Here is a 16,611-nt window from a genome sequence, read left to right as displayed (position 1 = left end):
TATCTGACCTATTTAACTTAAAAGTAGAAAGAAAAAAAAAACATTGATTCCTAAAACTCAAAAGAACAAGGCCTAAGTTAACGTGAGAGAGCCCTTTGAATCTATGAGTGGTTTGTATACATTAAACTTGGGGCAGTTAACAGGTTGCATTCAAGTCAAGCCATATTTAGACAAGGCTTTTTGCCTGGCATGAGAGACAATAAGCCAGGGCGGGGCCCAAGATAAGGCCATCCTTATTGAAGTATCCAATTTAAATTAATTCGTGCTTACATTTGAGCCAGGCCTGAGTACTAAAGCCCTAATCCATGGCCCACCATGTGTAACTTACCACCGTTGACCATTGTTCTCAAGCCCAAACCCATTTCTGATGGGCTTAAAATGAAGGTTGTACCCATTTTTCTCAAATCAAGGCAGACATCTCCAACACTCAATGTTTTTTTTGAATAAATCTGTTGATGTTTTGGAAGGAGAGAAATAATGTGGGTATTTGAAGGGAAAAGAGTAGTCAGTCTTTGAGGTAATTATAGGTATTTTAGGCCTTTTTAAGCTGTTTTTTAATGGGATCAGTAACTTGATGATGACTAGAATTGAATTCAGGTCTTTAGTCGCGAATTATATCAACTAAATGGGTAGGCTCACAATGTGGTAATGGCCATATTTATGCCTAACTTCATTAGGATATTATCAAGTCAAGTGTAAAGATTTCATTTATCTCAATCTACATAAATAGACTTAAATTACTTGGGTATAAAAAAATATGTTGGGATCGGTAGACTCGTGAAAATGAGCTCATACATACAAAATCTCAACAGGTGAACTCTTTAACTGTTGGATTTATCTTAGAGACCAATTATGTATTCTCAAGGTATTCACGAAAACGTGACCAACTTTTGATGAAATTCCGATTTTGGCTCATTGTTCATTTTAATTATCAAAATGTGAACGGTAAGACATTGGAGGTTTGATAGTGACAATTTTGTAGGTTTAAACTTTAAAGTGACAGTCTAGCAGGTATCAAGTGACTATCATGTAGATTTCACTACTTTTGGTTTGCAATTTTGCACGTTCACACTTTGGGAATTAAAATGAACAGTTAGCCGAAATGGAAATTTCGTCATATTCGACTCATGTTTTGGGAATCAAAACTCTTTTGTGGTACCCATTCACACCTAAACTCTTTGAATAGTTGCGATTCTAAAATCCAAGTAAATAATCTCAATTTTGGTGCCTATGTTTCGTGGTATCCATTTTGGAGTAAAAAAAAAAATTTGTTTCCTCTTCCCCTCTCGCATTATATATCTCCCTTTATCTCATTCTCTCTCCCTCTCAATCTCGATCTCTCAAGGTCTAAAATGGAGTAAAGAAAAAGAAGAGGAAATGAGGGATTTTGATCAACCTATCCTTATTTTTCAAGGGTTAGAACAACTAACTGAAGAAGAAGGTTATGTTTTTTACTTTTCTCAGTAATTCTAAGGTTTTTTCCCAGTAATTTTGGTGTGGATTGCCGGAAATTATAAGTTTATTAATTGTTTAGTTAACTCTTTGTGATCATGTTCTTTAATTGGACTTTTGGGTTTAGGATTTAGGTGTTTCTCACTAATTTTTTCTAGGAATTTTTGTTTGAAAGTATTGTTTATTGGTAAGTAAAATATTCCTTATTTATTTTTTATTTGTAAGGTGAAGGGATTGCAAGATTGAAGATAATGATTTTCAAATAGACATTCTTGGTAGAAATCTATTGTAAAAGGTATGGTCTTCATAGATGTTGCAAATATGATTAATAAATCATAGACATTCATGGAAGGAATCAATAATGTCTCTAAAAATAGACCAAGCCATACTTGGATTTGAATGTCTAAGAGAAGCATTTATTTGTATTGCCTTTGTAGTTAGATTTAGAATTTCACAACCTTTTTCTCCTTGTATCTCGAGGTACAAAAATCTATGGTTCTCTCAACACTACCATGTCAATTCAGTGTCAAAAGAAGTCAGTTTGGAACAGCTCTTTTTTTATTAATCAACTATATGACCCCCTTAAATCAAGTAAAGTTAGAAATCATTGGATAACGAGGATCGATAAGCTAAGTGGGATCATGTGGGTATGATATGTGGAGTATTGTTCACCGAGGAAGATACACCTCAGATGTATCATGTATTATATCACAAATAGAATTCTTCAACAATTGGGGAGGCTTTACCCATATATTTAAACTAGTGTTCTTCTGATTATCCACGTAAATGTATTAGTTGTAACCTACTCTAAAAATGACTTAAAAATCTTTTAGTAGGATTTAATATTTAAAATTAAAGATGGATTTTTTTTTTTTCTTTAATGTTATAAATAGTCAAATAGAAGCAATTTTAAAATCAATCTTCTTATATATATTATTCCATGCAATCATAGGATTTTGAAGTTCTGCCATTTAATCAAAAAAAAAAAAAAAAATTAAATATCTTGGGTGGGTCCCGAACTTATTTTGCATATGAGTAATGCTTGAGTGACTTCACAAGACACGACACTGAGCTGACATCGTGGTATGCATGGCAGTATAGATGCTTTTCACTCGTATCTCAAGGATCAGGGCAGTGTTATAGAAAGTCACTTTAGTAATTTCTCTTTACATATTACTGAAGATATTTGGTGGGACCCACACATATCATAAATTCCTAAGAAGTAGATACTGATCTCGAGGAAAACTGTGTTTTTCCTCGCATCGCAGTCATTGGAAATATGTTCTCCATGCGCACGTTAGAAAAGTCGACTCTTTTTTTCGCATGAGAAGAGAGACGTCCATCCCTTCTACCTGATTACCTTGTTAGAATGAATCTCAAGAGGTAACTAGAGAACGCTTGGAAAATAATTTAGAGTTACTATTAACACACCAACATTTACTTATAGCACACCAAACTGTATGCAAACACGTGCTTACTTTCAAAAGGATTGATGTGCTCTAACTACAAAAATTGGTGTGCCAATAGAGAATCTCTCATGATTTAATTTACCAAGATTTTAATTGTTGGACCACCTAGATTGTCATGTTGGAAAAATAACACTACAACCCTCTAAAATCCATGCCTAGACCAAATTTAAAACGAATCAAATGAAAATATTTATATTTTTGCTTGATCCATGATTTGAAAATGGATGACCACTAAACTTTTAAAATTTTATTGACAACATAGATTATTAAGGGACATGTGTCAGGAGAAGAAGGTGCGTTGTATTGATTGGACATGTTTCGCGCGGTTCCCATCCCTGTGGTCCCTGCTACGTGGCACTCATTTATACCATCACGACAAAGGGGTGCACAACTAATAGTCGTTGGGAGTTTATTACGACGTCAGGAAACCACCATGAGCAAAGGGAGACAAGTAGGATATGTATGTCTCCCTATCATTCGAAGAGGAAAGAGCCACGGAAGGGAGGGAGACAGCTGTACTAACGATTTCCACATGCCAACAATGTACCTTGTCCCATTGACTAGGGATTAAAACGGGTCGGATTCGAGCTGGATATGTTTCTATCCTTATCCATATTCAGATTTTTAATTCGAGTCCGAATCCGGATCCTACTAGCTTAAACCATATCTGATGTTTTTATTTTCATTTATCATAATTTCAAACTATTACAAAGTAATTTATTAAAAAATGTGACTTGAACTTAAGACCTCTCCTATTTTAAAAAAAGCTTTGACTACTTCACCTAATACTCATTTGTTAATAAATAATAAACTAAAAAATATAAAAATATAAAAATATAACATATACAACATACAAAATAGTATATCATTCAGAAATAGGTAGATATAGGGATGGGTCTGTATATGACATGGATCAAGGGATACTAACCCATATTTTAATTTAGATATACTTGAGAAACCAAGTTCACTAAAAAACAGATTCGGATCACTCAAATTTTGGATAAAATCTAACCCATTTTTAGCCCTACCCTTGACCACGTGACACATCCGTGGAAAACATTTCTTTGATGATGTGTCGACATCCTAGGGAAACACGTGACGACAAGATTTTACTTTAACACTATTTAAGACAAAGGAACCCTACTTGGGACTTACCTTGTCCATCACAAAACAAATATTAAAATTCAAATTCAATCATGAAAATATATTTTTAATTCTTAAAATCTAGTAATACACTAAGGTATTTTATCATATTTTTGAAGTTGAAGTAAACTGATTTGGGAAAGACATCAAAAAATATATATCATATATATATATATAAGATATATTTTTTTTAATATTTCATTTTTAGGTTCAACCGTTCCGGCTTTTAAAACATTGGTTTGTGCACTTTCAGTGTTGGGGCAGTTAACAGGTGCATTAAAGGCCTCAGGCCAAGGCTTTTGCCTGGCATGTGAGACAATAAGCCAGTTTGGGACCTTAAAATAGGCCCAATAGCTGGCCCATCCTTATTGAAGTATCCAATTTAAATTATGAAACATTTGAGACTGGCCTAAATATTAAAGCCCTAATCCTTGTCCCGCCATGTGTAAGCCACTGCTTGGTTAGACCTACCACCTGGGCTCATGGCCTATCAGTTGGGCCCAAGCCTAAACCCATTTTTAACGGGCTTAAAATGAAGGCTTCTACCCATTCTCCAAATCAAGGGCAGACATCTCCCAACAGTCAATGTTTTTAGATAAATCTTTTGATGTTTAGGGAGAGAAACCATGTGGGTATTTGAGGGGTAAGAGTAGTCAATCTCTGAGGTAATTATAAGTATTTTGTTAGGCCTTTTTTTTTTCTTTTTCTGCGCGAGATCGTAATTGATTAAGGAGATTTTATTTATTTCAATGTGATCCGTAACTCGATGAAAACGAGAATTTGCAATTCTTACATTACAAGATGGACCACAAAAAAAAAAGAAACGAGTTATTTACACACTCTAAAAGACACTTGAGCCACTACTCCATAATCAAATCCATCACTATTCTTGTCTCCACATCACCTTATTACCTTTCTCTTAAAACCCTTTTCTTCATACTTCAATTTCTACCACAAACTTTATGCTCACCTGCACATATTATTAATCCCCATTAAACTTACATACAAAATTAAAAATACCCTACCCTTGTACTAACCGATATACCTGTTTTCGGTTGTACACGGCATACTCGTTGTATTCTAGAGGACTGTCATTGTGCCCTGAGGAGACCAAGAGGCCACACGGTAATTTCCAATTTTTTGGTACTTGGGTCCCACCTGAAATCCCATAAGTGTATATTTTGATCAAAGAAAAGAAAAGAACACAAGCTAGAACTCTCGAGGTCTGTACTTGCCTATAAGGACTTCTTTTAAACTTCTCAACAACGGATAACAAGAGCTCAAAGTACTTGTTCCTTCCCTCTGCCTTGGAGTCCAAAATATCGGGAAGAAAAGCAACAAAACAGATTGTAGCCGAGCCACACTTCTCCTCCATCACATCTTACACGAAAAGATAACCAAAATGTTTCAGTATATATAGCTCCACAATTAATGAACTTATGAGCGCACAGATAAGATGCTTATCGGACCAGTCAATTCTGTCACTTCAGGGGGTGAAACATTCGTCTCAAGTTCCTGCAAGGCAAATGACTCGATCGCTGAGGCAACTTTTGCACCCTCGTAGGGAAATGGGCTGTCTTTGTCAGCACCAAACACCAAAATTGTGGGAAATCCTTGTACATTAAGCCTGCTCATCAGAGAGTATTGTACACATTATGTTAGAGATCATACCATAAAGTCGAAGTTATCATTTTAAATCGAACTTTAAGTATCATCCTTTCATGCAATTGACCCAAAACTTATCGATTATGGTCCACCTTTGGACAGTAGGACCATAGTCATCCAATCAAGAGCTATACTTGGTTGTGAGAAGCTCATTAACTCATGCACTGGACAGTTAATAAATTGGAGAAAAAACATGCCATGGAAAAGTCTGCCGTGGAAGTTCTTGACTAAGAAAAGTTGCTTAAAAGATAAAAAATTTATGCGAGTATTTGAATTTCTTACCTTTTCAGCTTCGCAATCAACATGACCTAGTTTCACCTTCCGCTTTAAGTTATTCGAATCTTTCTTCCATTTGGGTGCAAGCTTTTTACAGTGACCACACCTGAAGAAAAAGAGAATTTAATGGCATGTATCTCTTAAGGACTCATTTGGGTTTCTTACCAAATGCTTATCAGTATCTAAATTCTTGATTTCAGCTACCATTTCAACATGTTACTGTAAAGTCCCTCCAAATTTGACTTTTGAACCTGCAAATTTTCAGTAAAGTGACAATTAAACTACATTATTAAATACATAAATAAAAGGCACACGCACAGAAGTACAAAAAGGTTTCAAGTAGTTGAGCATGGACATCCCACCTTCTTTGGCTGGAAGGTATAGGGGAATGGTGAATGCATAGATTAGGGAAATAACGAAATTTAATCATCTCTGTTCCCCTTTTTTGGTGGATTTAACTCACACCAGATAAATTATGCTCTTTTGGAGTACCAAGATTAGTATTTTCAATTTTTTTGAGGATATATTTGTTCTCCCAAATTTTTTTTTTCTTCCGACTCTTCAACTCATCCACAAATGATATTGAAGACATTTGAAGATTAGGCACACTGAGTTTCGTTTTTTGGAGAGCCTTAAAAGTCTCTATATTCCATTTGTAAATAGAAGTCCAAGAAATTGGTGACCAAAAAAATAGTTAGAATTATGCATCGCTCAATGCACCCATGTTATAGAAGAATTAAAAAAAGAATAAATATATTTTTACTAGTCGTGCATTCAAAGTCCCCAGCCAAACTCGCATATTTACTATACTAGTCACGCATTCTATTCATCACAATAGAATGGATTGTCTCCTTCCGCTTTTAGGAAATATCGTAGCCAATATATAAAAGAAGAAAAACATGCCTAAGCGGGATATCATTAGCAAGAAGATCCGTTATATCAACACTGCACCCAAGCATATGCCTACACAAAATGTTCAAAAGTGGCCCAAATGTGCGATAAAATGTTGATTTTATGAAGGAAATTATTCTAGCGTAGTAAACTAGTGTAAGAATACACTACGTTTGGACAGTCGTTTTAAAAAAAAAACGACTGCCCCTACAGTCGGAAAAAGGGTCATTTTAAAAGGAGTGATTTTTTAAAAACGACAGACCAAAACAGTCGTAAAAAACGACTGTCTTTCACAGTCGGAAAAAATGACAGTAGCTACAGTAAAATAGGGATATAGCGACGGTCGCCGACCGTCGTATAGGGTATTTAAAAAAAAAAATTTATTTTACACCTGCCCCTCTCACATGTTGCTGAATATTGGAGATACCCTATGTTTTGACATTGATGACCTAGACCCTAACTAACAACATGAAAAGACCCAAATCATTTCTCGGGCAATCAATAAATAGAATGCATATATGAGTTAACCAGGGAGCTTCAACAATGCGCCAAGAATCACAACAGAATGTATGAACATCTAAAGCAATGAATGATTTTGATTATTGGAATCTCAAAGTGGATGCTAAAATTGTGCTCAGCAAATGATATCATCCATGCTTCGATCTCCATGAAGCCACTTGAACAAGCAACTTTGAGAAAAACTTCCATTGTGGCAACAACAATTACGAGCTTCAACTCACCTGTTCTCCAATCAAATCAAGACCAACAACTAAGAAAGTAATCCCTTGAAACAGTAGAAAATAGAAGTGAATCCCTTGGTGAAAGCGCCCTCGATCCGCGGGGTGCCCGGATCCGCTTTTGACCCTTGAGGTATGGGAGTCGCCACCTAGTTATTACGGTCTAGGAACCAAATTGACTCTACAATGGATAAAAAAGAACTAACCTACTACAGAAATCTGAATCCGGGGATCATGTTACGGGGTTGGAAGGTGTTAGGCACCAACCCCGCCCAGCCAATGCCAGTCTCTACTTATTCCAAATATAACTACATCGCTAATGACAAAACCTAGATTAAAAAAATAATGAAAAATCTTACCTTCGATCTGCAAAAGTACTATTCCCTCAGATCTGGTGAAAATAGCTCCTTGTACCGTACTCCTTGCTTCGTTCTGTCTCCGGATCTGATTTCTGATCTCCGAGGCAAGGTATCTCCTTCTTGGATCTGGATGCTTTGAATTTGTTGTGGATTTTTAGAGTGTTTTTTAAAGGTTTCTAGGTGTTTTTTAGGCTAAAATCCAAGTAGGGGTGTTAGGGAAGGAGTTGGGACTCCAAAATTAGGGTTTTGGGGAGGTTGTGGAGGCTTCTTCACCTACCTTTTCTAGGGTTTTTTCTTTGATACGAAAATAGGGTGTGGAGGCTCCTTTTTATAAAAATTTTTAGAAGCATTAGGGTTTGATTAGGGTTTCTTTTAGAGTTTTAATTAGGATTTTGACTTTGGTCTTATGAGATGGACTTAGTCTTTAGGATTTTAATTTAGGGTTTTGACTTTAGTTTTATGAGATTGACTTGATTAGTTTAGATTAGGATTTTGATTTAGGGTTTTGAATTTAGTCTTATGAGATTGACTTGATTAGTTTAGGTTAGGATTTTGATTTAGAGTTTTGACTTTAGTCTTATGAGAGTGACTTTAATACTTTGACTTTAGTCTTTCTTGGTTGGCTTTTAATATCTTGATTTTAGTCTTACTTGATTGACTTTAGTCTTACTTGATTGACTTTAATGTTTCACTTTACATTTTTTTATGATTTATTTATTAATTTCGAAAATTTTAATTATTAAAGTTGTAAAATTATCGTTTTGCCCTCGGAGAGGATTTTTTACGTTTTAAGTCGTTTTTCAAGGTTTCAGGATGTTTTGGAATCAGTTTTTCATAAGGAATTCAATGGGAATGTTGGTTTTTATCATTTATGAAATTTTTTGTGTCAAATGATCGTGAATTTTATAAGGGGTATTTTCGTAATTTTGTCAAATTTTGTGAAAATTGGCGAAGCGGTTTATTTGGTTTCGATTTGTTGTTTTATGTGTTTTGAATGGGTTTTCCTAAGCGTAACGTAGGTTCTAGGGTTGCTTTGATGTTAGGGGTATTTTGGTAATTTGGTCATTTTTAGTGGTTTTTATCGTGAAGCTTCTTTTTGGTTTGCGAGATGATGATTTCTATGTTTCTGGGGTCGTATTTTCCTAGCGTAGCGTGGTTTCTAAAGTTTTGTCAGTTCGAGATACCTCATCCGGATTTTTTAAACATATCTGGTAACAAAATAATGCATTGGAATAGACATCCATCATTGGGAACTGTTGCGATCGGATTGACGAGTTGATTAATCAGGCGAGTACAAAAATGGGGTGTCTACACTTGGGCAGACAACAAACTTCTAGCAGAGGCAGTTAACAGAATAAAGGCAAGAGCGAGTTCCTTCCTGTACATATTGGTGAACAAAGTTTTAACCCCCTTTGTTTACTTGTCTTACACGAAGGAAATTCAGAAACTATTCTTATGTTTGTCGATCTTATTCGATTCAAGTTTCAAATTTTTTCAACTCCCTTGTCATCATCACTCGATAAAGAAGATAACAATAGCAACATTTGGTCCAATATGGTTTAGAAGTTTCCGAATGGGGCTGATTTTTTGTGAGGTTGATCACCTCCATCAAAATTGGTTTACAAATTAACGGTAAAAATTGATGGTCCACGATTCCTCAATGACAAGAATAGTTCCAAAAGACTTTATCACGACATGCAGAAAAGTCATAACTCAACATACCTATTAACCATAGTAACCATAGGCTAAAGCATTATAACATACTGACATTAAGAGAGAGAACTGAAAACTGTAACAATTCAAATGAATGGGTGTGCAACTCCTACTAAACCATAAACATACCAAAGTAAGGTTTTAAATAGTACATACTTGATGTCGCTCTTTCCACTTGAGAAAGAATTTGTTGCGTAAGAGTTCAAAAATGTGATCTTGCATTTCATCATTTGTCACAAGCAAACACTTAAGTTTGACAGCGGCATAGAGCTAATACCTGAATTTGGCCCACAAATTAAAGGGTTTCCAATAATTCTGATAAAGACAGAAAACAGAGTCGTCAATAACCAACCATAACTTCAAAGACATATGAGTGCTACAAGATTGAGAGAGCGTGGCTTACTTGAAAGTTCTTGTAGATATTTTCGGAATGGAACCGCAAAGATTGTTATAAGAAAGATCCCTGTCATGCATGGTCCACATCTGTAAATGAGTGACAATTCACACTAAATTGGCAACAATCACATTTCTGTCATTATGCAAATAAAAGTTACAAGCCACAAAGTGGGAACTTTCTAAATGCAAAGAAGCTAGAACACAGTTGGCTTAATTTAGAAAATATCCTCAACTTTGGCATGGATGAAAGCTTAGAAATATTTTAGAACATAACATTTTCCATTTGGTTAGTAACATATATGGTCTAAAAGCAGGGTTTAATCTATCTTAGTTTAACAACCGAGCCAATTCAAGCCAACTCTAACACAAAATGCAGCACCCCTGATTAAGCTAATAACGACGGTTTAACGACTGTCAAGAACTGTAGCCATTAACAACGGCCTTTAACAGTCGTTTTTAGTGCAAATACACAGTCGCTAATCAACAGCTTCATTCCCAGTGTTGGGGACTTTTCTCCAGTGGAGTGAACACTTTCCTCTAACTACTGCAGAAAATGAAAGTGTTCTACGTTTTTTAAGTTTTGGGAGATTTTTTTTTTTTATTATTTTCTTTTTAAAGATAATAGAAATATTTTGTTATTATGTTAAATTCAAATTGACTTGATCGATAAAATATTATTGTGGATCAAATGAACAACTAGAGATTAATAGAATGAATCAATATTGTCAAAATTAAAAACTGATACTGTTATGCTCATAGCTTAAATCCAATCAAAGGATCATATTGGAGTGTTAAATTAAATCATAGGTGGGATCTAGACACATGTAGAGTGTAGATATGCTGATAGCTTCAAAACATGGGTAGCATTATTGGTATAATAACTGTGATGGTGATTGGTGATGGGGACTGGTGGCCGTAGCTATCTTAATTAACCATTTTTGAAAAGGATTGCTTAGGATAAGTCCATGGGAGACTCCTTATCTCAAGCAGATATAAAGTCATTCTTTTCCCCACTTTTTTCTATATATCTAAAATAAATCCCCATCACGGCATCACCCCTTTAGCCCAACTTTGCATAAATTTGTCAGCTATTGAACACTTCCACACGTCAGGAATGTGAGATATGGCGAAAAGCTTTACCTTGCATGCAGGGTTATCCAACTTACTCAACAGCTTCATTCCCAAAGCCTTTTCATAGAACTTAAGCTAAAAAATGTAGCCATCAGGATCCTTCACAAAAGCAATGACTGATGACCCACCTTTAACTAGACCAGGTTCACGAATGATATTTCCCCCTTAGCCCGAATGTCTTCAACCATTTTATAGACCTGCACAGCCATGAAGTTAAAGAGTCCTTAAGTTCTACAATACACAACCATAATCATGTTTCTAAAACTTAAATTATAGAACAACACACACATCTTGAGTAGCAATTGCAAAATGTCTGAAGCCTGTTCCAATGTCATAGCTATCCACTCCATAGTCTGTGAATCAACACAAAAAGTGAGCACATCAAAAACCATATTTTAACAAGATAGATAAACATTATTCAGGCCTAGACATTAAGATATATGTTATTACTTGATACTGGAATCAGTATTACTTTCAAAAGTATGTATTTGATGCAGCCTTGTTACCTTTCCCAGACTAGCATGACCAATTGTCATCTTTCCCGACTCATAAAGCTTGCAAAGTCGCCAACCAACAAGGAAAATTGCTTGAATGTTACCCAACATGCGAACAAGTTTCACTTGGTTAATTTGGAATGATGCCAATGGAGCTCCAAATTTTCACCTCCGAAAAAGAAAAGATAATATAACATACCTACAAATTTTCACCTCCCAAAAAGAAAATAAACATAAAAGAAAGTGACGTACCTTAGCTTGTGTACGTGTAATCTTGTTCGAGTGTCAATCAATATGTTCATCTTCACTGTTAGAATCTGTGCGACAAAGTCAAGAATTTCAAGATCAAACAAGGGTTACTGTTTATAGCAGGAGCCAGGTTCTTGAGGGGCAACTCTACCGGGTCCAGCCAATGGAGCAGCAGCAACTCCTCTTTGATTCAACAAACACCTGAAGTGAGCTAGCCTTCCAGTAACATGTCTTGGATCCTTCTCAAGTTTATTGAAGGGTGTCCACATCCGCTCTTCAATACATAAACAAGATATGTAAGTAAATAATAAATTTAATGCCAAAAGCACTCGTAACTCGCAAACTACAAGTATTCCTGAATTACAGTGTCAAATATTGTCTAAATAACTAATGTAGTTAATCTACATGAGCATGTTTTAATTGAAGCTAACATAATCAAGGATAATAAGCATGTCATGCAGGGAACAAGACATTTCAGTGGTAATCTTATAAATTTTCAAGTTGGGTACAATTTTTTCAATTTTAGTTGGTTTGAAATGCAAATGCCAATTTAATCAATGGGAGTATTTAAAGTTTTCACCTATAATAAATAAAGAGAGCTGCTATTGGTACCCCAATTTTTACTTATTACACCCGAATTAAAAATAAAGAAAATAATAGTTAGCTGGTTCAGGAGATCTCCCTTTTACGACACATTGAATGTATGAGTCTTATCCTAAGATGTCACATATGGTTTGCTCGATATCTGAACCATCAATATGTTCAGCCCACATGCATACCTCACCTCCAATAACTAATTTTTGTTGTTTGGGGTTTGTGATATTTACTAGTGGTTCATTCATATAAAAATCCTGCCAAGTGGCATCCAAATGGTCCAATAACTAACCATAAACAGCTCTGACTGGGAAACCAACCATTTAGTAAAAATCAAACCTATGATTTCCAAAATCACAAGGATTCTTAATAATATTTTCTCTCGATGATTTCCTTCATATGAACTAGGAATTAAATACATGGAGTTCTAAAATGACTGAAAAACTATCCATTACAATCCCTAACAAAGAGTCACAACTACACAAAACTAAAATAGATTCATAGTTGGGTACCCAACAAAGAAAAAAACTTCAGATTAAGATTTCTTCACAAAACTAAATTAGATGAAGATTTTATAACTAGATGAATTAAACAACTAACATCCAAGAATATATAGAATTTTGACAAATAACATTAACTTGAATTTGAATTCGGATATACCTATATCCGATAGGATAGCTATCCATTGATAGCCCTATTTGACACCATCCTACCTTCCCTAATGGTGCTCAAATCCTTAGTAGCTTAATATAATGCACTTGCTAATGGCGCCAATGATAAAATGCACAAGTTATTGCTAACTTACGCAATAGGTGGAGAAGTGGTAGGGATCACTCCTATTTTCTTTGATGAACCATCAAAACATTCCAGAAGTAAGATTGTTAGCTACGACATGAAATAAATGGACCAAAAACCATGGTAATATTATGCACCAAAAACCATGCATGTGGACCAGAGACACTGATAAAGTATCTAGGTATCATTGGTGGCGAGCTAAACCTATGAGCATGAGCAGCATAACTAAGCATAGAGTCTTAAAAAAGGAATTCCATGGCTGTTGACAACTTGTATTTGTGCTCCTTGCATGCCTTTAATGATGTTGGAATCTAAAAGAGAGCTTGAGAATTAATAGGATATGCAAACAGAGTTCACTGGTTTGAAAGTGTAACCAAACAATTTGGTAATCTCTAGAAGCAGTGTGATTGCTACTCCCCATGCTATATATCCCTCTTTTAGATTTATCTCAAGTAAACCATTTTTGTTTATCTTCTAGATTATGCTTCACATGATCAAGAAGTAACCAAGGTAGACATGCAAACTTGTACTAAGTTATCATATATACTTCAATGCAAATTGGATCACATTTATGTAATACATAAGAAGGCCTGTACTATGCAAGCCTAGATGTTGTTCAAGGAATAAATTGGTTGGAGAAAAATATGCATTGGTATGAAGGGATAAAACGTGAAGTGTAATGAATCATATACTTTTATAAGGTTTATAAGCTGACATTTATTCAGAGGTGGCTGAAAGTTATAATGCAGCTCGAAACTTTTATTAGAGGACTTGTAAACCAACATGAAGTTTATGGTTCACAAAGGTCCAGATTCTTGATCTTTGTTCAAGGGAAGTACTATTTGTTCAAGGGAGGAAAAATAGAGAGAATGGTAACTACTATAAAATAGAATCTAACCATATTGGGATGGTTCAAGGATCTGTGGTTCATAATCTCTCTCTACACATTTTCATCAATCTTTGACACAAAGAACCTCTCAATCAACCTAACATCCTATTAGTCAATCACTTCAACAATTGCAACAAAGAGTCTAAATTTCACGAACCTCACCTCGGTTTCCTATATTATTGGTAAGAGAAAGAAGCATAACAAAGAGGTTTGTGTGAAAAATAAATAATCCAACTAAAAGAATGATGTAATCTAGGGACACATTTGAAAAAAATAAACATCTGGAGCTACACTATAGCGAAACTAATTTTTGATATTAAACCAAAGTGCACTTGTTTATAAGGGATATATCCCATAGTAATGCACTTCATCTTGGTGGGGTAAAAGCCACTAAGCTATATTAACCACTGATCTCCAACCTTCACAATGCTTCTATATAAACTTTTTCATGTAAAACTATACAAAAAGATGATCTCTCATGACACCGATTACACCAATTATTAAATATTAAATAATAAGACAAACAACTATAAATTAGCAGTTATAGATCATGTTCCTGTACAAGACCTAAAACAAATTGCAAGTCTTTATTTAAATAGACCCATCTCATCGAGCTATTTTATACCTCATTTAATATTAACTTAACAAATATTTACTTATGAAATCAAAGGAACTCCTTGGACTCTTGGGTGAGGCTATATTAGGGGATTAGCTTGAGTGCCACACATACTCTATGCGACAAGAGGCTAAGTTAATGCCAATGTGGAAAAGTAGATCAAATCTTAGAATCAAATATAAATACATTCAAACAAAATCTTGAAGAGCATTATAAATCAAGTAAAAAGGGCTATTTCTTGCCAACATTTTTCTTTATGATCTAGAACTCCCAAAATAGGAAAAAAAAACAAAACAATTTTAGCTCAAGTAAGATAAATCGAAACAATTTTTTTTTAAAAAACATCCTTCAATTGGGTATCTGGTCAAAGTTTCAATTTTCCAAATCTCAACAAGCCGTAACAAAACCAATCGAACCCTAATTACCAAAAAAAATACTCATATCATTCAACAACCCTAATGTAATTCGATCCACCAGTGTAGAAACCTCATGTGATCATAGAATATCAAAATCTCAAATCTCGAAAGATGGAACAAAAGATAAAGAGCATAAAACCTTACCTGAACCGAGAAATTGGAAGAGTCGTTTTGTTCTTCTTTGATTGAATTGAAGAGCAGTGAGAGATGCGATTAATCTTGAGTTCCAATCGAAGAACATAAACCCTAAGTTTTGAGTTTTTTTTTCATTTTCGACTTCTGATCTCTACGAACCCTAGATCTAGGAATCTGTGGAGGGAGAGAGTGTGTGAATTGTAGGTCTGGGAAGCTGTGGAGAGAGAGTAAGTGTGTATGTGTGCGCGCGCACAAACCCTAGATCTGATTCAGATTTGTAAATTTGAGACAAATTTGGGAAACGAGTTCACAAACCCTAGATCTGGAATGTTGTGGAGAGAGAATGCGTGCGAGAGACAGATACATACATAGAGAGTGTGAGAGAACGAGAGAGCAAGGAAGAGAGACAGAGAGTCGAGGACGAGAAATAGAGAGAGAGAGAGAGAGTGCGAGAGAACGAGAGAGCAAGGACGAGAGACAGAGAGTCGCTTTTCTCTCTCTTAGCTGGGGAAGAAAGAGTTTTTTTAGAATGGCTATTGGCACCCCAATTTTTACTTATTCCGTAGAAATGACGGTTAAATGACAGTTTAAAACTGTCGCAATTAACGACAGCCTATAGCAGTCGTTTTTAGCGCAATTACGGCGTCGTGAAAAACGCAATATGACGTAGTGATAGTTGGTGTTGTCACAAGTGAATTACCAGTTACACTGGGTTTTCACAAGGAAGAGTTCCGAGTCATTCCAGGGTTGGCCATTTAATATATGCTAGTTGCAGTGAAGATTTAGTAAAAGTAAAGGAGCCTAGAGAGGGAATGGCAAAGCTAAGACTACGAAGGCATACCTTAGAACCTACAAATTAAAAAAAAAAATGGCGTTACTTGTCAAGTGTAGCAATTACTGTCTACAAAGTGGCTTTAATGGTTCTCTTCACCCTCAATTTCCTATAAAACAGAACATTGTTAGTAAGCAATTAAAAAACAATTGGACATAACAAACTAAAACATAAAAGTAATGAAATCTAACCTCCTCCTTGAATAATGGCATCTACCACTACTACTCCCCCCTTTCACACTCTCACACCCCCTCCTCCTTGGTTGCAGTAGCTTGAAATCTAGATTGGCAATATTGTTTTTACCTGAGTTTTCGTGTCCTGAACAATGAAAAGTAAATATTAGTCTTCAAATGCAAACA

General features: G+C 35.3%; 1 protein-coding gene across 13 annotated transcripts; it reads right to left on the bottom strand.

Annotated features, from left to right (window-relative positions):
- Positions 1 to 4,883: 4,883 nt before the first annotated feature.
- On the bottom strand, positions 4,884 to 15,902 carry LOC147382463 (protein disulfide isomerase-like 2-3). Of its 13 annotated transcripts, none has more exons than XR_015173956.1 (15): positions 15,430 to 15,902; positions 12,127 to 12,249; positions 11,979 to 12,043; positions 11,739 to 11,895; positions 11,521 to 11,585; positions 11,242 to 11,429; positions 10,109 to 10,188; positions 9,983 to 10,020; positions 9,862 to 9,895; positions 6,171 to 6,256; positions 6,012 to 6,111; positions 5,534 to 5,691; positions 5,300 to 5,444; positions 5,110 to 5,222; positions 4,884 to 5,034 (listed from the first exon to the last, which is right to left on the bottom strand). XR_015173956.1 is itself a non-coding variant. In XM_086429196.1 (14 exons), the coding sequence occupies exons 10-13, from the start codon at positions 6,032 to 6,034 to the stop codon at positions 5,156 to 5,158; spliced, it is 393 nt and encodes a 130-aa protein (XP_086285322.1). In that variant the 5' UTR covers positions 6,035 to 6,111; positions 6,171 to 6,256; positions 7,993 to 9,370; positions 9,862 to 10,020; positions 10,109 to 11,429; positions 11,521 to 11,585; positions 11,739 to 11,895; positions 11,979 to 12,043; positions 12,127 to 12,249; positions 15,430 to 15,891; the 3' UTR covers positions 4,884 to 5,034; positions 5,110 to 5,155. The 13 variants fall into 13 exon arrangements, 10 of the variants coding, with proteins under 10 accessions (XP_086285322.1, XP_086285318.1, XP_086285317.1 ...); XR_015173955.1 differs by having other exon boundaries at positions 6,210 to 6,256; XR_015173954.1 differs by having other exon boundaries at positions 6,012 to 6,256.
- Positions 15,903 to 16,611: the final 709 nt, after the last annotated feature.

This window comes from Akebia trifoliata, chromosome 16 (genome assembly GCF_017979445.1).
Source record: "Akebia trifoliata isolate Shusen 1 chromosome 16, ASM1797944v1, whole genome shotgun sequence".
Classification (NCBI taxonomy): Eukaryota; Viridiplantae; Streptophyta; class Magnoliopsida; order Ranunculales; family Lardizabalaceae; genus Akebia; species Akebia trifoliata.
Note: the sequence above shows the minus strand (reverse complement) of the source record. Positions and strands in the feature narration are given on the sequence as shown.